At 38.0% G+C, this 24,530-nt stretch overlaps 2 protein-coding genes across 3 annotated transcripts in view; one reads left to right on the top strand and one right to left on the bottom strand.

Moving 5' to 3' along the window:
• SLC8A3 (solute carrier family 8 member A3) overlaps nt 1-24,530 on the bottom strand; it is a 236,412-nt gene that overhangs the window by 4,227 nt on the left and 207,655 nt on the right. For both annotated transcript variants that reach the window (XM_083348501.1, XM_083348500.1), the window contains 2 exons: nt 5,774-5,898; nt 4,154-4,253 (listed from right to left, as the gene is read on the bottom strand). In XM_083348501.1, coding sequence (XP_083204627.1) covers nt 4,154-4,253; nt 5,774-5,898 — 225 coding nt within the window. The remainder of the gene's footprint in view (nt 1-4,153; nt 4,254-5,773; nt 5,899-24,530) is intronic.
• PLEKHD1 (pleckstrin homology and coiled-coil domain containing D1) overlaps nt 1-24,530 on the top strand; it is a 346,726-nt gene that overhangs the window by 302,277 nt on the left and 19,919 nt on the right. The gene's annotated exons all lie outside the window — the stretch shown is intronic.

The following is a 24,530-nucleotide window of genomic DNA, read 5'->3' as shown; positions in this document are numbered from 1 at the left end:
AACCTTGACAGCGAGTATCAATTACCGATCTGTCCCTTGAAAAGGTATTCCATGAAAATAGCCATTTAGATAATTAAATATGTTTCACAGAATAATAACCCTCCTGCCTGCCACATATGGTTCACGGCCATTTTTCTATTTAGAACAATCATCTGATCAAAAAAGAGAATATTCCAGGTTAAAGGATAAATAAGGCCAACTGCTAGAGCTGTTACTTCTTTCCCAATCTTCAGGTTATTGGGTAGCTCCTAAGAAGCTTCAGCATATATTCCAGTAAGCTACTTAGGAATGTCTAGCACAGTTATACACAGCTAGCTGCCCTCTAGATAAGGAGGATGCAATAGAGCTAGAGTTCTCATCTTAATAGACACAGAGGGCACCAAAATTAGGAAACCTCCATCCAGTGCCATGCTGGTGTTTGATCCAGAAATTTGTCCTGATTTTGTCTTCTCATTCCCAATCTTCCTTCACCTATGAACATTGGTTACTGGCTGTTTTCTCTGAGTATCTGCTTCTTGATCTTGTCACCTGTCTTCTTCCTGAAACTGCTCTGCTTTCTGGATCACACAGTTCCACCTTCTCCTATGGGCACGAAGCCTTTAGTAGCTCTTTGATGGTAACCGATTTTCTTGCCTATAGCATTCTGTGTTGTTCTTCCTACTTCCCAAAAAGTACACAAGGATCTTTTCATAGCATACCTCTATGCTTCCTGAAAGGCTACCTATTCAGTTACAGATGATCTATATAAAATCCAAAACAGTGGTGTAACATGGAGAGCTCGGCATACTGAGGAAAAATCAGGAAATTCCATCCCCTCAAAGCTGACCATGGAAAAAAGTCTTTTTCTAGTCAAAAACTTTCATGAGTGATACAAAAAAAAACAAGGCAGTGTTAAAACTGTACTTTCATTCCTTCTGATTTTATTGGTTTCTGGAAAGCTAGCAGGGATAAACAGTTTGAGACTGCACTGGGGTTCCTTATCTCTTGTAATGATAATATAAATCTTGAAAGTAGGTAACAGCAAAGGAAGCAATACTTAATGTCCTTAACTTTGTTCTTATATGAGCACCTAGAGGATGACCACATTTATCACCATAGCAACAGTGACAGCATTGTGGAAAGATGGAAGGTAGGCAATCTTTTTCATCTTTTCTCAGAAGAAGCAAGTATTTGAACTAAAGTTATTCAAAGAAATTATTTCCCACACAATAAAGTAGTTGAACTTCAGTATTTGGTGCTAGGTACAAGACAGGAAGGCTCATTCTTCTCAGTGCCCAAGGTTACAAGATTGATTTCTCTTGCACAGTACAGTAAAATTCAGGAGGGGACCAGCTCTGGTGCCTTAAAAGTCTTAACTGGAGCTTGATACAAAAGGTCAAGCTTGGGATTAAAGAACTCTTGAGTCCAAGGAACTGCTTTAAAGCTCAAAACAGTATTTTCCCTCACAAAAGTCCCAAAGGTGCTTTTTCAAGAGGGAACTGGACTTTCTTGTTTTTCTTAGAAGATGTTTCACTTCTCATTCGAGAAGCTACTTCAGCTCTGAAAAAGCACCTTTGGGAAAACCATGACCTGGATGATTGAGAATCTCCATAGACATTTCCCCACAAACATTTCACTTAGTAAAAGTCTCCCTCCAATTTTATTTCAGCAATAGATGGCTACTACAATTGTTTATTATTGTTAAACAATCAGGAAGCAATGCATCTCAATCTATGGCTGAAGACCAAGAAATCTACTAGGTAATCCCAATCTACCTTCATTCCAAAATGCTTGTCTATGTATGCTTTGCTGGTGTGTGTGTGTGTGTAAGGAAAAAGAATGCAATAGTATTTGGGTAAATACATTACTACCAATGTGGATGTCACAGATTGAATTTCCATACTCCCCTTGAATTGCCATACCCCCTTGAAGTCTTTTCTTTGGAGTGAGGCTCAAATTCAGATGCCAGCCGACATGGGCAGAACAATCAGAAGGGTTCAGAGTTTCTATGATACAGCATTAGGCATTGGAGCTCTGCTGGTTAATGTTTTCTTACCAGCTGGGCTTGTTGTAACCTTGGACGTTATGGTACAGATTGTTTACACTGCTGTTTTTAACTCTGCATGCTAAACTCTGCATGCTGTCCAGAGTTACTGCTGTGAGATGGGCAGCCATTTCACTCAATCAAATAAATAAAAGTTAGCAACATATTTTCATCTAACAGTTTTGTATCTGGGCTTCAAACGGATTACCTTATTCAAGAGGTTTCTTGCAGTAAACACTTGGGTGGCACTGGGAAAAATGGGTGAAAAATGAAATCTAATTTGTTTTGTCTCAAATGGTTTCCATCAACTTCTCTTGGGATTAGCCATGACTTTGACTTGCACCCTACATCAGAGCTCTGGGCAGCATTTAGCAAAACACCCACTCAAACTTCATGACCTTCCCTATTTGGACAGAGTTCTTGGCTCTGCAAAACTTACTCTGGCTACTTAGAAAGGAAGAGGGTTGTAGTCTCCAACTTTCTTCTTCCCCTTTTGTCTCCCCTTCTGTGCAATGCATAAATTCAAAGGATTCTTTTAGAAAAGAAAAGCAAGAGAGTGGAGGAGTTGGTAACTTTAGTTTTCAGACTTCTAATCACTGCTTTTTTCTCTCCTTCTCTCTCTCTCTCTTTTTCAAAAAAGATCTGTAATGGTGCCTGTGACACTTTCTCAAAATCTCAAATGCATCCATTGGGCACAAAATGTAGGAACTCCTGTTTTTCAGCCTGTCCTTGCTAGTGGCAGGTTTTGCATCAACACAATAAGAGCAGTAGATCAAACAGGCAATGTTTTCCACCTGAACATCACTGTATCTTAGCATATCTGGCACCGGCAGTTGGCTACCATGGATGAGGGCAAATTCCTGAGACTGAAGACTTGCATAGAGTAATCTTGAGAAGAACCCGTTTAATAATATGCGCTATTACAGGAAGTATCACAAAGCAAGGAAAAAATAAACTTGAAAAGGCAAAGGAGAGATGTGGGAACAACAAATCAGCAGTTTGATATAAACAGGCCTTTGTGAAAACAGATCCTGTTGACTCTGATGGTTTTTATTGTGGGGTATGAGTGATTTGGGCTCCAGGCAGAGTATTCCCCAAGCCATGCTCAAATAGTGAAGGAGGAAAAGAGGAGTAAGAGAGACATAGTAAGTGTTGAAAAACTAACAGCTCTAAGCAAGGAAATCCCACAGCTGGTAGTGAGAATACTTTCATAAACAGAATGCTTGGGATTTTCCTTGCACTTTTCCCATTGTTTCAGGGAAGCTCACATACAGCAGAAAATGTAGACTTAGTGGCAATGAACTCTCTTCCCAGGAAGAATGCTAGTATCCAGCTAAGATGCACTCTTAACATTTGCAACAGGATGCTATGACTATTTAGTGAACCATAGAGTTCCCTTAAAACAGAGCTCCTTAGTGTGCCTAGCCACAGAAGTATGTGGATTTAAAGCACTGTTTATCACTAAGGAGGCAGGTTCTGTGATATGTGTTGAAATGAGTTACTAAGGTCTATCCAAAGGAGGAAGCATTCTAACTTAATTGAATAGATAAATCAACTAGTTAGATTCTACTACGTTAATTAAATAAAAACAGCTGGATTACTCCAAATGAAACCCAACTGATCAGTCAAGAACAATTTTAATAGTGTGGGGTTAATTTTAATTACTGGCAGTGAGAATTAAAGAAATTAATTTTGCCTAATCTGATTCTGGAAAATTACAGTAACAGGAATTATTTTTTTAAAAAAACCAATTTCTAATAATCAGTGAAAAACTGTTCTTTATTAAACTGTAATTTTTCTTTTTATTGTGATCTTACATTTCATGGAAATTTCACCATTCAGTGATTTTTGAACACCATGTTATTAAATAAAACTTTAAAAAAAACCAAGTAATTAAACAAAAATTCTTTAGGATCAGCCTTAATATGCACACATTTACTATCCAGTGCATGGACCACTCCCCGCCCAAAATCAAACCAAAGTGAAGCAAATTAAACTCTTTTACCAGACCATAATATCTATTGATCAAGGACTTCATAGAAACCCCTGAAGTAATTTATATTAGAATTGCTCCCCCACCTCTGGGTGATTTTTTCCTTGGCTGAGTACAAGGCATTCATTTTGTCTCACCTGCACTGACAGTAATGGCTTCTATGAACTGGTCTCTCCATGAATGAGTCCCTACAACCAACGCCAAGTTTGTCTTCTTGATGAGCTTGTCCACTGTACTCTGTCAATTAGAAGAATACAAAGAATACTGGTTTAACTAAATGCCTTCCTTTGGAGCATTGTTCAGTCAACATGGAGGCTGACTGAAGGTTTTAGGTAGCTGTTCCAAGCAGGCGTCTTCCAAGGGTTTCATGACAACGTAACCCAGAATTTCCATTCCTTATAAGTGACCTTGAATTGTAGTCTTAACTCTTTGAGAAAGTTTTTAACTGCAAGGAGCTAACTTAAGCCATAGATAATGTCCATGAAAAATGAAAGAAATGAAAGGTATAACTATAAGTAGGTCAGGAAGTCATTTTATAACAGGTTGTTTGCCAAAAGTCATAGTTGCATCATTAAAAAAAAAAGAGGGCACCTTCTGTTTCTTTATTCATATAAAACTTTCTCCTTTCTTGGTAAATGCCATTCTTCTTTCTTAGCCTTTTCCACAGCCTGCGAAGTACTTTTGTCAATGGATAAATTGTTTTCCATTCATACAGTAATTCCCTTTCATAATGGCATGAACTTAGCATGCTTACGTTCCTCTACAGTGTTCTATGAGTCTTAGCAGACTCGACCTGGATTGAGACAGACATGTTACTAAAAACAATTTCCAGGGCAACCAACCTTCAGAAACGTGTTTCAGCTAGATGTAAGGGCATGTCAGTTTGGCCTTTGAGTCATTTGATGGTAAGGATTAGCAACTGAAAACAGCAGAAATAAATATTTGGCATATTTCCCTGTTAGTTTCTCACATATATAGTGTGGTCATTCTTTTAGCTAGAAGCAACCACACATTTGTTAGTTGGTTCTTAGTTATGTATCTTCAACACATGAATATTTTTATTATTTATTAGATTGTATTTTATCCTGTTTTTATTATTTTTTTATAAATAATTCAAAGCACAACCTAACCTTCCTTCTGATGTACGACTCTCCACCTATCACTGTTCAGAAGACAGTGGTGAAACTTCTGGCCATTCCTTTACTGTTTAATTAGGACTGTATTCTTTAAAACATCTCTTAATTATTTTCGTTCAAACTTGCTCTCCCTAACCTCATTTATTTTTCTCATTGTCTTCTCTTCCCTCCCAAGGACTTAGCCTGGACTTTTGCCTTAGCTTAGCCATTCCACGCAACTCTCCTCTTTTGTTGAAGCCTTCCTTTTTCCCTTTGGTCCTCTTCCTTTCCTCCGTTTAGCCCTGCTAACCAATTTTTCTGCTAAGTCCTTTTCTTGCTCTTCCTTCCCCTCATTTCCTGTCAAAAACTCTGAGTACCCAGTGCTATGTATTGGAGTTACAGCGTATAGAACGCAGATCAACAGATACCACCAGGTGGCACTGTAACGTGACTGCTGCAGGCTGGGTTAGTTTTGGCGGGAAAGTCCAGTTTGAATTGATTGGCTGGCAGCACACCTGGCCAGGTATAAAAAGGGCACAGGTAACCCTATTCCCCTGTTGAATCTACCTCCTAATAAAGAGCTGAACTACCTGCCTAGCGTCGACTGTTTCCTGAACCCACAACATTGCACCCAGCACTGACCTTGAACTCATAGGACTCTTCAATGATAACCTCTAATTTTGGATGTTCACCCAGGATTGGCTTTCCCATTTCTGCAATGCGTTTGGCTTCCTCTTCTTCCATGGTCGGCTTTCTTTCTGCCGCTTCTGTGGGAGAAAACATGAATATACAGTGAGCCTTCAATATACCAGTAGGAGGACAAGGGAAAAATCAATAGCAAAAGGGCTGGATTTGGGATTTAAATGGTTTTGTTCCTTTTTTTTCAAGGGCCACATTTGCCTTCACCTTATATCTGCCTTCACCAGAATTATCCAGGCTTTGTGGCAGTGATACATTTTTCATCTTTCAATTCCCAGTCAGATACAAGGTTTTATATGTAGATTTTTTAAAAAATTTTTTTATCCCATTTATATCCCACCCTTCTCCGAAGACTCAGGGTGGCTTACAATCTAAGAAGCACAAATCAATGTGCTTAGCAATAGCCTTCATTCTATGTATATGCCTACTTATTAGGGCTTTCGGGGACCCCCAAGCGGCATTTTTACAAAGTCAGCTTATTGCCCCCAACAATCTGGGTCCTCATTTTACGTACCTCGGAAGGATGGAAGGCTGAGTCAACCTTGAGCCCGGTGGGACTCGAACCTGCACTAATTGCAGGCAGCTGATGTTACTTAAGGAGGCATTAGCCCACTGCTCCACCAAGGCTCTTGGTGGAGCAGATTTATTGCAAAAAACTAGGAATTTAAATGAGGAAGAAACTACTCATCAAAAAGCACCCCAGAATCTATCTATCTATCTATCTATCTATCTATCTATCTATCTATCTATATATGGATCCTTGGTTTTTCGGGTTTTTCCCCGCGTAGAACTAAAGGTGTAGGCGCAACGTTTCGACGGAATCCCATCCGTCATCATCAGGCTTTAGCTTCCTTCTTCTGGGAGAAGCATGTGGCTGTTTGTTCCTCTTTTTTAAACTGCCAGAAATAGAAAAACACCCAGACAGTATGAACAAGCGAGACAACACCTCCCGCCTACATGCCATTTGGAAACCAGCATTGATAGAGAAACGAATTTCAGCAAACAAGGATTTAAAAAACCAACAAACAACCCCAAATGCCACCAGCCCCAGCAAGACTCATCCACACCCAGAACAAAAACTCTCCCACACAGAAGACAGAACAAGTCAAGCAAAAGTGCCATCACCCAAGCAGAAGAACGCACACACGAACCTGACTGACCCATACCAGAGATACATAGCAGGTCCTCGAACTCAGAGCCAAACCAAAGCTCTGGAGGCCACTACACAGCCCACTCCTCAGGACACCAAATCACAACACTCAGGATATTGCAACACAACAAAAAACCCCACCCATTCAGAACACACCCCACCCAATCAGAAGACAGCCACGCCTCCAACCAATCAGAAGACAACCACGCATCCACCCAATCAGAAGACAGCCACGCTTCCACTCAATCAGAAGACAACCACACCTCCACCCAGTCGGAGGACACCCCCACCCAATCAGAAAGCAGCCACGCCTCCTCCCAGTCAGAACACAGCCCCACCGGCAGTTGGAAGGAAAGGAACAGCCAGACCACGCATTGCTCCTGGAAGCAGCAGGAGGAACACTCCGGCCTGATGATGACGGATGGGATTTCGTCGAAACGTCGCCACAACTTTCTGAAGATGAAAGGAACGCGGGAAGAAACCCGAGACTCTAGATCTACACATACAGACACCCGCGAGAATCTACGAATATATATATATATATATATATATATATATATATATATATATATATATATATATATATATATATATATATATGCATATATGCGTATATGCGTATATACGTATATACATATATACATATATACATATATACATATATACATACATATATATATATATACAGTATTGGTAACCCATAGGTTTAAATCCTGAGCCCTTTTCAGCTATCTTTTAAAGTCAGCATCTGCTTGTTTCCTCTCTGTGAAGATTTCTGCCATTTGTCCATTGTTTACAAAACAATTTCTTCTTGTATATAAAAAAATCAGTTTCAGTCTTATAGGAAACTGTGTTATATTACGAAGTATGGCAGAGGATACAACCAATATATTTTTCTCATATTTTTATGTTTTGCTTTTTAATATGATAATGAAACAGAATAAGAGAAGGATAAGTTCATTCTCTTTACAAAAATGGGGCTTACAGAAAATATTGGAACTACTTTTCTTTTTAAACTGCTTGCAATATTATATTTAAGTGCTACCTGTGGGCCACGTAATTCAGCACAGAGTTGTATGCATAACCCTCTGAAGTATAATCATGCTTATATTTTTGCTGGATTGTGGCCTTGGTAATTTAAACATTAATTTTCTATTTAGGTTATTGTGAGGGCTTATCATCTGAAATATGACTCATACATTTATTAAATATACATGCTTCCTTTTATGAATTCCTAGATTATGAAATGTGTACCTCTCCCATTTCCTGCTTATTTTGCCATGAGCAAATCTGTGTCCAAAAATCTCACAATTTGGATCCAGTATTTTAATGTTTCAAAAGAGAGAAAAAGCTGCATGTAAAATGTATTTCTCAAAATATCAAGTTTTTATTTATTTTTTTGGAATACCTCTGTTATAACAGAGTTTGCAGTGAGCATTAATCCTATCAACTATCATTCATGAAGAAAATCACAGTTCTTATTTTGTTAAGCTTCTATAGAAACAATTCAAGATTTCAGTAGACAAAAAAGAACAATATAAAATACATCGATCAAGGGAAGGAAATCAATGTGTGCTTTTGTGGCACTCATTGCTATCAATCCAGCTTGGAAATGACAAATGCAACAATCATTACTTTCCCTCCCCAAAAGCCAAAACTTAGATGAAAAGTTTTTTTAATTATTTGTTCACATTGCAGGGAAGAACAAACCTTCGGCTGGTATCTGTTAATCTCTTCTACTACATTTCAGTTCTGTATGTACTAGCATATATTTTATTCTATGTTTTAATTTATTTCATTAACGTTTTATCTTTCCTGAGAGATTTGTCTTGTATAAAGAGGAAAGAAATGCACATATTTTCAGGAAAATAATCAGTTTTTATCTACATGGGATAGACGTTCTATTGATGAGCAGGCTGGAAAAAACTTTATTTTCAAAATAGGAGGGGAATCAAAGCGCCTCAGGGCACTGGTGTGATATAATTCACCTTATAAATGATTTAAAAATGGATCTTACTATGGCAGGCAGTGGACATAACAGGAGATTTTACGAATATTACTAGCAAACTCAGCAATTGGGGGAAAAGTGACATTCATTTAACTTTGGGAGTCCTTTTTTTTAAAAACCAAGATTCGTGTGGTATCTAAGGGTGTTTTTCTAATACAATTTTCTTGAAAGTTTTAAAAGCAAGAGTAAAAATTAATACAAACTAAAATAAAGTGAGAAGGAGAAAAGGAAGGAAAAAAGAAAAGGCGTAGAAGAAAAGCAGAAAACATTGGGGGCAATTAAGCTGACTTTGTAATAATGCCGCTTGGGGTGTGTGTGTGAAAGCCCTAATAAGCAGGCATATACATAGAATGAAGGCTACTGCTAAGCTTGTAAGCCGCCCTGAGTCTTCGGAGAAGGGCGGGATATAAATGGAATTAAAATAAATAAATAAAATAAAATAAAAAATATATAAAGAAATGGCTTCTTTACAGCGGTTGTAAGTACAATTGTAGCTTTACCTCTTCTTCTAAAGTTACACTGCGACTCTCTCTTTTTCTATAATCTATCCCATCTAATAATAAAAACTGTAGATTATAAATTCTTTCCCCCCCTGTTTTACACAAAAAGTTCATGAGGGGTTTTCGATCAGCAGTAAATGTAGATATTGTCTTTTCTCTTATTAAACAGTTCAATTCGGCCATCTTAGCAAATTCTATCATCTTCACTAACCATTCTTCAATGATATACATTGCCAAAACTTTCCAACTTTGAAAAGATAAATAAGATAATTTCTGTGATAAATCACAAAAAAGATAAAAAAATAATCCCACTACAGTTATCATCTATAAAAACAAAATTCCATGATTCCCCCCGCAACCATTTAAAATATCCCAAGAAGAAAACTGCTGGTTTCAATTGTATATTAATATTGAAAATCCTCTGAATCGGTGTATCCATTTGAACCCCAAATTTTCTTTATTGCTTTTTACAAGTTCACCCAAGCATGGCAAAATTATCCTTCCTGTTATTCACATTTCCAGCACTGGTTTGAAGTGCCTTTCCGAATAGATTTTCTGGTATTGTATACCAATGGTATATTATTTATAAAAATCCTCCTTAAGATTATAGTAAACGTCAATCCTTTAAACCACACATTTCCCAGTTGTTCCATATATAAAATTTTTAGTCCACTTCATCATACATTCTTTCACTTGTTCTTCTCTTTCAAATTTCAATGAAAGCTTATACATTTCAGCAATCACATGTTCATCATTCGTACACAATTCCATTTAAAAGTCAGTCTTAGAAGACTGACAATGCCACCATTTTTTTGGTCTAATCTTTCCGATAATGGTAAATAAGAAAACAACTGACTATTACGTCCTTCTGCCATCAGTTGTTCTCTTGATATTTTTTTTAAAATTCCCCTTGACAGAATATTAGTATTTCATGGTGTGCTAATCATTTGTGTTTGCCTATTATTTCTTGTCTATAAAATGTTTTTTGTGCTCAGAGCCACAAAAGTGCTTTAGGGCAGAACCTAGATTTGTATCTATTCCATATTCTCAATATAGCACATCTAACATAGTGATTTTAGAAGTCTCCATTAACCTTAACTTTATTGTACTGCAAATACTCCTGCCACTCAAATCTCAGGTCATGTTTTTCTAAGTCTAAAAGTCTCAGAAGACTCTCAAAGGTGCTTTTTTCAAAAGGCAACTGGACTTTCTTTGTTTTCTAATAATAATAATAAAGTTGGAAGGTACCTTGGAGGTCATCTAGTCCAACCCCCTGCTCAGGCAGGAAACCCTATACTATTTCAGGCAAATGGCTGTCCAGTCTCTTCTTAAAAACTTCCAGTGTTGGAGCATTCACCACTTCTGGAGGCAGGTTGTTCCACTGATTAATTGTTCTAATAGTCAGGAAATTTCTCCATAGTTCTAGGTTGCTTTTCTCTTTGGTTAGTTTCCATCCATTGCTTCTTGTCTTGCTTTCAGGTGCTTTGGAGAATAGCTTGACTCCCTCTTCCTTGTGACAACCCCTGAGATATTGGAACACTGTTATCATGCCCCCTTCTCTTCATTAAACTAGACATACCCAATTCCAGCAACCGTTCCTTATATGTTTTCGCCTCCACTCCCCTGATGACCTTTGTTGCTCTTCTCAGTATTCTTTCTAGAATCTCAACATCTTTTTTACATCGTGGTGACCAAAACTGGAAGCAGTATTCCAAGTGTGGCCTTACCAAGGCATTGTAAAGTGGTAATAGTACTTCATTTGATCTTGATTCTTTCCCTCTGTTAATGCAGCCTAGCATTGTGTTGGCTTTTTTGGCAGCTGCAGCACACTGCTGGCTCATATGTAAGCGACTGTCCACTAGGACTCCGAGATCCCTCTCCCAGTTACTACTACTGAGCGAGGTACCACCTACATTATACCTGTGCATTTGGTTTTTCTTGCCTAAATGTAGAACCTTACTTTCCCTTGAAGATGTTTCTTTTCTCATTCAGGAAGCTTCTTCAATTCTGACTGAATGGTGGACAATGGAAGGATTTATATTCCTTGACCAAATGACTGCAAGGAATATAAATCCTTCCATTCCCCACCACTGAAGAACTGAAGAAGCTTCTTGGATGAGAGGCAAAATGTCTTCAAGGAAAAAGAAAGAAAGTCCAGTTGCCTTGTGATAAAAGCATCTTTGTGGCACCCATGACCTGGAAGACTGAGAATCTTCATAAACACTTAGAAGACTCACTCTTCTTTCCACTCTTTTCATCCAAACCAAACAGTAAATATAATTTGAAATCAGGTAAACCCAAGTCTTTCCTTTGCATCTTGTAATAGCTTATATTTAACTTATATTTAAATTTGCCGTACAAATTTAGATATAACTTTTTACCACAGTGTAAATGATACGACTGGTATCGTCTGAAACAAAAATATCATTCCACACAAAACGTTCATTTTTATCACAGAAATTTTCCCCAACAATGACAATTGTAATTACCAACAACTTAATATAGTCTTTTTTAACTTCATTCCATGTACTAATGTAATCATTTTGAAATAACATATATTTCATATTTGTCATGGGGATACCAAGATATTTTATCTTCTAAATCTTTTTCAGTCATCAATTCCTTTGATCTTCTTTTTCCATATTTTTGAAAACATATTTGTCCTATGATTATTAATTTTAAAACCTGCAAGTACATACAATTTTTTTTTAAAAAATTCTCATTGATGTCTCTATTCCCTTTATCCTCCAGAATCAACACCAAATTATGGTGTTACAAGTGCCCTTGACTTATACATTTCTTTTTAAATCCCACAATTCCCTCATTTTGTCTTATATTCAAAATATTTCAAGATCTAAAATAAACAGGAAAGGAAAATGGTCATCTCTGTCTTGTTCCTTTTTATATCTCATAGAGCATATTTAGATCTCCATTGATAGTGTTTTCTGTGAAGTGTAGTTCAATCTTATCAGTATAAAAAACTTGCCAAAATTCATACTTTTCATAATTTTAAGCAGGAAGGGCATGTTTAAATTGTCAAAGGCCTTTTCTCCCTCTAAGGAAATCAATGTGGCTTGTTTTTCAATGTGTTGCTCCAAGTATTTCAAAATGTCCAACACATTTCTTATGTTATGCTTTAAATATAAGGTGAGAATATATATATATATATATATATATATATATATATATATATATATATATATATATATATATATATATATATATATATATATATATATATATATATATATATATAATTGGATTTATATACTGCCCTTTCCCGCAGGACTCAGGGCGGTTTACAGGGTATTTAAAACAGGAAATACAAAAGTTAACAACAATTAAAAATAATTACAACAGTCCCTGAAAAAGTAAAAAAACCCAATTAAAATTAAAATTAAAATTCTCAGCCTGGGCCAGAGAGCTCAAAGAGCCAGGTCTTCAGGTCCCGGCGGAATGAACGGAGGTCTGGGGCAGTCCTAAGCTCCACAGGCAGCTGCTTCCAGAGGGCAGGCGCACCCACTGAGAAGGCCCTCCCCCTGGGTGTTACCCACCGGCAATCTTTTACCGGCAGCACCCTGAGAAGTCCCTCCCTGTGGGAGCGCACTGGACGAAGGGAGCTTGATGCCGGCAGCAGGTGTTCCCTCAGATATCCCGGACCCAAGCCATTTAGGGCTTTATAGGTCATTACCAGCACCTTGAATCTCACCCAGAGGGCAACCGGAAGCCAATGCAGCTTGCGGAGTAGAGGTGTTACATGGGAGTATCGGGAAACTCCCACCACAACTCGCGCGGCCACATTCTGCACCAGCTGAAGCCTCTGAGTGGTCCTCAAGGGCAGCCCCATGTAGAGAGCATTGCAGTAGTCTAAACGGGAGGTCACGAGCGCATGAGTGACTGTGCATAGGGCATCTCAATCCAGGTAGGGTTGCAACTGGCGCACCAGGCGAACCTGAGCAAAAGCCCCCCTGGTCATGGCTCCTATATGGTCTTCAAAATTGAGCCGGGAGTCAAGGAGGACGCCCAAGTTGTGAGCCCTATCAACGGGGGGTAACACCTCATCCCCCATCGTTAAAGGTGGAATGGTCTGGTTGACCCGAGATGCCACATTGATGTTCATGAATTGCAGAATTATTTTAAACCTCTCATCCAAAATCACTGTAAACAACTTACAGTCATTATTCAATAATTACATTGACTAATAGTTTCCTGTTAGTCAAATCTTGTCCCTCCATAGATATTAATGCTACATTAGTCTCTTTCCAGCTGTTTGGCATCTTTCCCCTCTGTAAAATAGAGTTTGCAATATTTTGTAAAAGTTGCAAGAGTTCATCCTCAAAAGTATTTCTAGTTAAGAAACCACATTATCTGTTATTACAGAATATCCTTATTGTAATTTCAGTAGCATTTTCTTTTCTTTTTGTAATTTGTATGTCAATCACTTCCCTGCTTTATTTGCAAATTCATTTTTTTATAATTCATCTTAGTGTTGCTGTAGAAGCTTAATTTGTTGAGTAATATTTATCTTCTATGGAAACTTCTTTAATTCCTTTTTTATCTTGTTCCAAATAGCTTTTGTTTTCTCCCCTCTTCTTTTTGAGTTTACTATTAGGTTGTATAAAATAACCTTTTATGAAAACTTTGCTTGTGTCCCAAACCATTCTTATATCTATATGTTTATTACGATTATTTTTGTTAAAAAAACCTTTTAATTACTTTTTACAATCCTCCACTATTACTTCTAGTCTAGGCACTTTTCCTGTTTCAGTCTTTTTTAGAGTTTCAAAAATTGCTTGATTGTTGCAGTCTATTCATGGCCAATTGGAAGACGGGAAAAATATATGGAAAATTATGCCAATACTAGCTGACAGATGCACACAAATCCCTGTAACATTTCATAGTTCCCATTCTTGATTCATTTTGACCATAATCCATTAACCCTTTCACCTTCTCTACTTTACTAAGTCAAAAATTATATTACACATGTGGATGTAGTTGTGTTTACAGAACTGTTATTTTTGTGCTGATGCCACAAAACTTTATTGACTATATCCTCTACGGCATTATCAGTATGCAGAAGGATTTCTAAGAAACAAACAAATAAACAACTCACCTAAATTCTTATTGATAAGAGGGATGAGAAATAATAACACAAATAAAGGAGGAAACTAAGAAACAAAGATAAAAATCAAAAGATAAATTATGGAAAAAAATAAATTGGTGAAATAAATCAGATTGAAATAATTCATCATGTGATGTTTGCACAGTTTCATGTGATTTATACTAAACACAAAGATATTTCAAAATTTGGCCTGGAAGAAGTTTAGAAACAGATTTACAAGCAACCAGCCTTGTCCATGGTACTGAAAGATTTTTTTAAAAAAAACTTTAATTGTACTGATGTTCACTGGCTATTTTTCTTACAATTTATTAATTGGTGCAGCACAATACAAAGCTTACAATTAATACCAGATGTACTATGTCAAACCAAACACTGGAAAACTGAAGAAAAACTTTATTTGCATAAATGCTATATAAAAGTGCAGAAGGTTGCAGGAGGCCAGAGGATGACGCGTGCCGCCCTAAGAAGAGCGAGACGAGAGCAAGAGCAAGACCAGCAGAAAGTTATGGAATCTCCAAAGCGTACTTACAGTGAAGCTGTGGACGGGGCGCGGTCCAAAGAAGTTATGGGGGTTATGACAGACGTGCTCCAAAAGCTTTGGGGTGTCAAGATTGGTGATTAAATTTTTAAATTAGAATCTCAATGGATTAAATTTATCATAGAGGAGAAAGAAAGTTTTTTTTTAATATTTAACACAATTTAAGATTGATGTTATTTGCTTGCTAGAAAAGTATATTAGGGTTATGGACTAAAAGTATGTGTTGAACTGAGAATGGGTACGCAAGCTCCTAATTAACAACAAGTTGTCTTAGAGACTGCCTAAACCTTTTTTTATTCTTTTTACTTGAACTCAAGGATGATCTGGAACTGCGAGACATTTGGCATGATACATGCAAGAACTATTTCTGATCATAGTTTAGTTTGGTTGGAGATTATTAAGGTTAACAGAGATAGGCGCTTTTGGCGCGTAATTGAGAATTTGTTTAGAAATTAGAGAAAGGTGGGAGAATGCAAATAGTAGGTGAAAAAATTTTTTCCCTTTTTTTTGAAATTAATATGAATAAGGACTGGGATTAAGAAAATCTATTCTGAGTAAAGCTCTTTTTCTGTTTTCTCTTTTTCTTTTTTACTTTATTTGTAATATTAATATTGTTTGTATTCATTTTATATGAGCTACAGGGAGATAGAATTAATAGTTTATTGTTGATAGCATATGGGTGCTTATGTTTGTTTTTCGATTTTATACCCTGTATTTAGCTCTGGGAATTCGGGGGGGGAGGAGGGAATGGGGGAGAGGGATAGGGAGGGCTAGATAGGGGTGGGGGAGGGGGGATTAAAGTCAAAATGTATTGTAAAACTTTTTAAATAAAAAAAGTGCAGAAAAGATCTTTGAAGAACTTTTAATTAAGCATAGATGTATTTAAATATCCTCTCAATTAATTAGCTTCATTAATATTCTGTAAAAATGTCTGAGTAAAAATACTGAATATAATTGTTTAAATATATTTCACTCTTTCTCTCTCCCCCAAGAGTCTTTGTTTGCTTTTATTCTTTGTTTATCTTCATTTCTCATTCTGTTTTTGTCCTTTACATTCTATTCGTTTCGATAAAAAGCAATACATTATTTTTCAAGGATGTGGCTTATTATCTTTTAAAATATATTGGTGTGTACTAGAATTCACCTCTCCCCCTTCAATTTTTTACACTTTTACATCTCTGCGAAGAGTAGTGGACCACAAATTGAGCCAAGCCTAAATATGCACACATCTAAGAAATCTGATGACAGCTCTGATTGTGCAAAATATTCAAGATCAGTTTTTCCCTACCTGGCCCTCCCTGGACCATTGGCACTTTCATGAAAATGGAAATCCAGTTGAAGACATGACAGTACTGGTTGCAATTCTTTATCCCTTAGTAAGTAATAACTTCTATTCCACACAATGGATTTTTCTTTTCCGAAGGCAAAAAAAAATCTATTTTACGTGCCAACAATATTGCAAAAACCACTTCTAATTTTACATTCTGCAGTTGTTATTGTTACTATTAGAATCTTAATCACAATTTTTACAGCTTTCTGTGTATCAGAAATATTCATTTTGGCTCTATTTAAAATAATCTTTAAAAATGTACTTAATTGGGAGAGATAACAAAGTCAGCCAGAGTCAAAAGACAGCCAAGGCACTTTAAAATGTGTAGTGATTAATAGTCCAATCCTGACTGCCCACAAAAGATATGCACTATCTCCAAAGAGCATTACAGGTGCAATCCCCTTACCAGTGTCACATGATATGACCCATCCCACTGCTTGAAAAAAAAACAACTGTAGAGTCTGTAGCTATGGTAACAAGCATCCTTTCCTCTGAACTCTTCTCCCCTTTCTCTCCTGAAATGCTGACCTTTCTTCTCTGAGCGGGCATGCCAAACAAGCACAGCACAGAGGGTTCCTTCTGTATTTATGAAGTGTTCAGATTGTTTTGTGAAGCACAAAGTGCTTCAAACGATAAATCCTGCACGACTCCTGACCTCAAAAAATTATTCAGAAGCAAAAAAAAACAAACCAAAAAAACAACAACCACCCCTCTGCATAGACTTCACATATCATTAAAATCTTGTCTCAACATAAAATCTCAGCTACAAAGTTTATCAACTCTATCGAGCCAGCTCACGTTTCAAAGTACATAAGTATTCCTGTTTCGGGTGATGCCATCTTAATTTATCACTGCAAGAAAAACAAATCCATCCACCTTTTGGCATCACCAATATATCAAACTGCCACAACAACAAGTGCATTTCACCCTACTCGGTCTCTGGGATGGGGGAATTCCACCTCTCCCTTTTTATGTTGCATGAGTGAGGAAGGGTGAACTCATCAATTGGAGTGAGCAGGCATTTTTCCCCCCGCTTCCTTTGATCCTGAGCTTTGGGTGTTCCCTGGTAAGGAGGGTCAAAACAGCCTCTCCTGCTTTCACTGGAGTTTTACAAAAAACAACAACAAAAGGAATTGAAAACAAAGCAGGTGTGTCATAGCTGAGAAAGAGTCAAGTTCAGAAGGCAGCAGTGATGAGAGGAAAAGAAATCCCGACCCAAGGCAAGCACCTCAGCAGAAGTTTTCAGACAGCAAGAGAAACCATCACTGTTTGGATCTTCAAGGCCACTGAGAGGCAGAGTTGAGAAACAGGGAGGAAAAGAGCCTGATCGATCTTCAAAACCAAGCAAACCACGCCGAGCTCACTTGCCTGCAGCAACCTAGGTGCAGAGGTCTGCAAACCAGGTCCAGAATTAGGACTGTGAGGGCTGGGTGGGGTTGGGGAAGAAAAGCCCATTCCCGAGTCTTAAAAGGAGTGAAAAGAATGTTTACATGCAGATTGGCTACAAGAGCTGAGGATCTCTCTCTCTCTCTCTCTCTCTCTGTGTGTGTGTGTGTGTGTGTGTGTGTATGAGAGAGGGAGATTTAAAGAAATGGTTGAGAAAACCATGCTAATATAGAAATAGGGACATCGAAATAGAACATCAGATGGAAATATATAGATTAAATAAGAATAAAAGTAGAATAATTTTTAATTTATAGTAAGGTAAAGGTAAAGGTTCCCCCGCACATCCGTGCTAGTCGTTTCTGACTCTAGGGGCCGGTGCTCATCTCCGTTTCAAAGCCGAAGAGCCAGCCTTTGTCCGAGGACATCTCCGTGGTCTGTTATGCGGCACTCAGGATTTGACCAGCCAAACTGCCGACCATCTGATCGACAAGCTCAGCGTCCTAACCCACTGAGCCACCACGTCCCTTAACTTATAAGTATTGAGAAGCTAATTGAATAAGATAGGAATTTAAGTTTGTATGAGAAAACAGTTTTGTATGGGATATGCAATCTCTGTGTCTGTGTTCTGTACCATTTTTTTATAAAAACCCTAGCAGTAAGAAATAGTTGCACAAAAGAACATTAGTAGATAGTATATACTACAATGAATGCCAGCCAAGTTCCTAATACTTTAATGTTTCCCTGTGTGTTAGAATGAATGAATGAAAAAGAATCAATAGGGACTATTTACCGATTGGGTCATCATAATAGAGGGGTAAATGATTCTTACCTATCAGCACCACAGAAACTACAATAGGAAAAGCCAGATCAAAGTTATAGTACAGTAGTTTATAATGATTATAGCAGCTCTTTATTCTTTCTTTTTTGATATCACAATTTTTGGACTTTAATTCTCATTTTCACTAATAGCCGGAATGTATATTAGAGCCATCCTGAAGAGGCTACGTGAAATAGGTGCATGGGTTCATGTAGTAAGTTATTGACTTGCATCTCAACATGAAGCTATTATTTTTCTCCATACGAATGGGAGAAAAATTGTCTAAACATCTGTGGAGATATAGAGAAAACAAACCACTTATCTCTACTTCCCCTGTCTGCATCTATATGCTCTGGTTTGTGGACCATTTGCAAAGTCAGCCCATGTATAACATGCTGTGATGAACCAGATATGAAGTTATTAGAATGCAAATAACTGTTGCAATGATCTCTTTCCAGCGTACATTGCTAAAAGGCATTCTGAGACAAATGTTCAGTCTCAAGTGTAGCCTAGAGATGTGCACTTATTAAAATACATATTCTTCACATCCATGCATATGGATTGCAAGATCATGAGTTCTCCATTACTTGGTAATGTCTGAGTGGGTTGCAAAGGCTGTATGGCCCCCTTAGCTCTTCCAAGAACAAAGAAGCGAAAGCGTCCCCTTGAGCTTTTTGGAAACCACTCCCTACGTTGCCTACTTAATTGATCCTGCTGTCTCATTCTTAGCAATACTCTGAGTGATTGCTTCTGAAATGCCTGCACACACCCCATGTTTCTAAATCATTAAAATGCTCTTCTTCTGCTGACTAAAACATAGGATGACAACAGTGAGAACAATAGCACTGATTACTAGTATTGCAAAAGCATTTTTTCCCCCTGCTTCTGGCAGTCAAGGAACTTCACAAAGACCACATTACATGCATTTGGGGGAGGAGTGGTAGAAGGAAAAGAAGGCACAAGTAAGCAAAAACCCACAATTAAATACAGCAGAGAACACTGAGTTGTAGGCATTGTTTCAAAATGAGAAGATGAACATCTGACAGAAAGGAATTCCAGCTGTGCTATTGCCAGAGGACAATCACCTGCAGGCATCAAGAAGTAGGGATTTCAAGAGCAGATCCATAAGGCAGGAGAAAAAAAGCTAATGTTTCTTTTGTGGTGTGGGGGGTGTCTGTCTGTGTCTGTGTGTGTGTGTGTGCACGCAGGTCAACTATGTCAAGGTGAACACTGCCAAACTGTAACTTATTAATCATTCCAGATTTGTTTGAATGAGCCTTGGTACTCAGCTTTCAACAGGGGTTGCACCCTAGACTCCTAGCTGCCAACTTCAATTAGTCTGAAGATGCCAAGCAGGGGAACAAACCTGTCAGTATTTCCTTAATTCCCATCTCTGCTTTCCAGATATTGCAAAAGGTTAGGGAGGAAAGAATCCCATTTTTAGCACTGCTCATCCGGAATTAAGCAAGTGTTAAAGGACAGGAAGCTGATAAGATGCTCTCTTTCTTGACAAGGAGAAACCCAGACAATGCATTTCTAAGTAGGTCAAGAAGTTCATCTTACTGAAGTAGCTTCCTAACCAAATGGGAAAAATAAATAAATCACTGCTTTATTTTATGGACAAAAAAGAAAACACCTGTGTAATTAATTAGCTAATGTCTGTAAATAAACATTAGTCATAAGACTTGCCACGAAGACTATCAGTTGCCCTTTCTGTGGTACATCTTTTCAGCCTCCCTTATTCAGACTGGTGAATAATAAAATAGATAAATGCAATAACTTATGTAAAAGTTTGAACGGACACCATGCTAAACATTAAAATGAGCAAAAGCCATTTTAAAGGCTGAATTGAAGAGATGTGCCTGGGTATTTTTGGAAGGAGTGAGTTGGATGAATGAAGTTGCAAATTTTCTTGTCCCTCACTGGGAGCAGGAAAAAGTGAGATGGGATAAACAATTAAAGGGTCTGAATTCCACTCCTGGGAAGCTGAACTTCTGGATGGGATGAGTGTAACTGATATTGAAATGATAGCTAACATTACAAAGTTGCTCCCAGTTAGTGATTAGTGACATAATAGCTGAGAGCATACACAGGTTTGCTGTGTCCCATACACTATGGTATGTTTGTCTTAATTTGCCTTATCTTAGTAACTGCAAATTATCTTAGTAATTGCATTTTGCACATGCAACTCAAGAAAAGTCAGGAGGCAGTTCTTAAGGACTGACTGCCAAAATTTAGAAGAATAGAGAAAGTGCAACATAAAACATATGAATATAAGAAGAAAGCAGAAGGATGAAGAATCAAGCCAATATTTTTTTCAAAAAACTAGGCAGTGCAGATTATCGGAAAGGGAAAGGGCAAAATTAGAAGTATCCTGTTTCCCTGAAAATAAGACCTAACCGGAAAACAACCTCTAGCATGATTTTTCAAGATGCTCTTAATATAAGCCCTACCCTAAAATAAGCCCCAGTTAAGATCGTCAGTCAGATGGACGCATTTAGTACAGTATTTCCCCAAATATAAGCCCTACCCAGAAAAATAAGCCCTAATGCGCCTTTTGGAGCAAAAATTAATATAAGACCCAGTCTTATTTTCAGGCAAATATGGTAGCATGCCTTAGTTATAGTCTTTGAGCTGTTTGTATTTTAATTTTATTTTTTTTTAAATTTTTTAATTTTAATTCCATTTATATTCCGCCCTTCTCCGAAGACTCAGGGCGGCTTACAAGCTTAGCAGTAGCCTTCATTCTATGTATATGCCTGCTTATTAGGGCTTTCACCCCCCCAAGCGGCATTATTACAAAGTCAGCTTATTGCCCCCAACAATCTGGGTCCTCATTTTATCTACCTCGGAAGGATGGAAGGCTGAGTCAACCTTGAGCCTGGTGGGATGCGAACCTGCACTAATTGCAGGCAGCTGGTGTTACTTAAGGAGGCATTAGCCCACTGCTCCACCAAGGCTCTTAAGTCCCATCATTGCCAGCCAGCGTAATGCAATAACTGGAAAATATCAGACTTGAAGTCCAATATATCTGGGTGCCACCAGATTGAAGAAAGGTAACTTAGAGGCAAAAAGACAACGACAAGCTTCAGTGTAATCTTCAATGTAATTTTTTTCCAGCAGTCCTGAAAGGCTTACATTTTCTAAATCTAACATGACACAGAGTAAGTGAAAATGTCATTGCCATTCTTTACTTATTAGTCATGAACTGTCCTGTGCAGTAACAGATGCATTTTTATATTACTCTGCCTTTGATATGTCACAGATTAACAGAATTTGAAGTACTATGTCCACCTGTCCGAGAGATGTCAATTCAACCTTTGAAAAGACCAACTGCAAAAGTAAACTGAAATAGCGACTTGACAGTTCATCTGAAGCAAGAAGATGCTACCTAGAGTGCATGGGATGTGCAAAAGAATTTAGCACAGTCTTCTGGGCACCCTTTTTTCCTAACATGGTCAGAATTTCCAATTCCTCACTTATTAAGGCAAGAGCAACTTTCTATAGAGGCAAGCAAGTGACTTATCCAGGGCTTTTTGCAAAAAAAAAAGAAAAGAAAAGAAAAGAAAAGAAAAAAGATGAGATCTGAGAACGACAAGGGGTAGAATTGCATTATTTTAATACATATTATTTGGTTGAAGGAGAATTAATTGAATTTGCACACTATTGAATTAGAACTGCACAATTATTATGGGTACAGCTGTGACAGATTTTTTGAAATGAAGAATTGTTAGAATTCTAAGAGTTTAGGCACCCATTATTCTCATGATGATTTTTTTTTGGGGGGGAGATGCAGGAAATTCATGTGACTTTACAACCTAGTGAAGAAATGACTGTAGAAGCAGACCCTTTTCCTTTCGTATACACACAGAAAATCACTAATTATACAGACACTTGCATTTTTATTATGATGCAGAATTATAATTTATCCATGAAAGTTGCCTGTACCATTCCCTTCATCAGTCCTGAGATAAGATTCAATTAAACAATCACAGTTGGTATGCTTGGTTAATGTACATTACAGTACATGAGAAGGAGGCGCCATCTTTTCTGTAGTTGTTCGGCTGCTGGTGATAATAAGAATATCTCTCTCTCTCTCTTTCTTTTTTTTTTTTGCTTTCAACTCTAAAGAAAACAGCCAGTAATTTCCTCCAAAATCTAGCCTACTCAAAACTTTCTGCTATGGTAGTTAAACAAAACAAAACAAAACCTTTCTGTTTTGTATTTATTTCCTCTAAACAGAAATAACTTAGTAATACTGAGCATGGATTTATTTCAAATGCTTCTCTCAGTAATTATTATTTAAATCAGACCAGAACAGGTTTCCTATAATTCTGGATTACATAAACTATTCTGTGAAAACCCTGTGGTGGTGAGTATAAAGCTAAGAATTTTCCTCTTTTATTTTAGCATCGCAAAATTCTACCAAGGGAGACTTAAGCATTCCGTTTAAATTTGTGGGTTTTGTCTCTGGGATAGAATCAGGACTGCTGGTTAGTTGTGGTCTGCTATTAAGAGGTGTGCCAGGAAAATCAGTAAAAGCAGGTCGTGAAAAATGGATGTAAATTATGTTAGCAACTGGAGAGATAAGATAGAAGCCTTAAAGCAGGCGTGTCAAACTCAATTTCATTGAGGGCCGCATCAGCATTGCAGTTGCCCTCAAGGGGCCGGGTGGTTATGGCCAGGGTGGGCATGGCCTACAGGGTGGGCGTGGCCACCTCTACATCTTTGGCATCAAGGGTGCCTATGGGGGCCTGGGCAGGAGTGGGACAGCTCTGAGGGTCTCTGGCAGAAGGAGGGTCTCTGGGCCAGGGCCAAGGCAGTGGGGGCTGTTCCCTCACTGTTTCCAGGGTGGCTTCGCGGGCCACATGAAACCACTTCGCGGGCCGCATCTGGCCCCCGGGCCTTGTGTTTGACATGTCTGCCTTAAAGGAAGGCATTCTTAACCTTAAAAACTAAGTTGTAATTAACTAAAGGTGGCAGTGATAACTTGCCCTTTGTAATGAGAGAGAAGTTGTAGGACAGATATTTTGTCTATTTAAACATGTATCTAATTACAATAATTACAATTACAAACATACAATAATACTCCTAGAAGTCATCCTTGACTTGTCAACTAAAATGAATAAAAAAGTTGTCTTCTGAATTCATGTCAGTATTTGGTTAATAAAGGCAAAATGAATGAATGAATGAAATAGCCAATGCAGGAGAAAAATGAACAACTTATTTGGCTTCCCCAATCAACAGGGGCAGAGAAGTGCTGGGATTTGGGGCTGGGTAGCACAGTATTGCACTGGTTTGACTCAGTTCTCCAAGGCTGGTCCAAATTGGTGTTGATAGGGAGTGTGAGGTCCAACCCACAGCCACTCCTTTGTGGGGTGCCACAGGACTCAATACTCTCTCTGACCCTGTTTAATATTTACATGATACTGATGAATGAGATCATTCAACATAGAATGAGATATCATCAGTATGCTGATGATATAAAGCTTTACATTTCTATTTCTCATGATCCAAGCAATGCTGTGACTGACCTTTCTTAGTGCCTAGAAGCTGTAAGGTCTGCATGGAAGACGACAGGCTTCAGCTGAACCTTGGCAAGATGGAATGACTGTGGGTGCAAGGGATCTCTGGATCTGGTGGTTTATAACATTAACTTTGTGGAGCAGTGGGCTAATGCCTCCTTAAGTAACACCAGCTGCCTGCAATTAGTGCAGGTTCGAGTCCCACCAGGCTCAAGGTTGACTCAGCCTTCCATCCTTCCAAGGTAGGTAAAATGAGGACCCAGATTGTTGGGGGCAATTAAGCTGACTTTGTAATAATGCTGCTTGGGAGGGGTGTGAAAGCCC

Source organism: Vipera ursinii (assembly GCF_947247035.1).
Source record: "Vipera ursinii genome assembly, chromosome: 1".
NCBI lineage: Eukaryota > Metazoa > Chordata > Lepidosauria > Squamata > Viperidae > Vipera > Vipera ursinii.
Note: the sequence above shows the minus strand (reverse complement) of the source record. Positions and strands in the feature narration are given on the sequence as shown.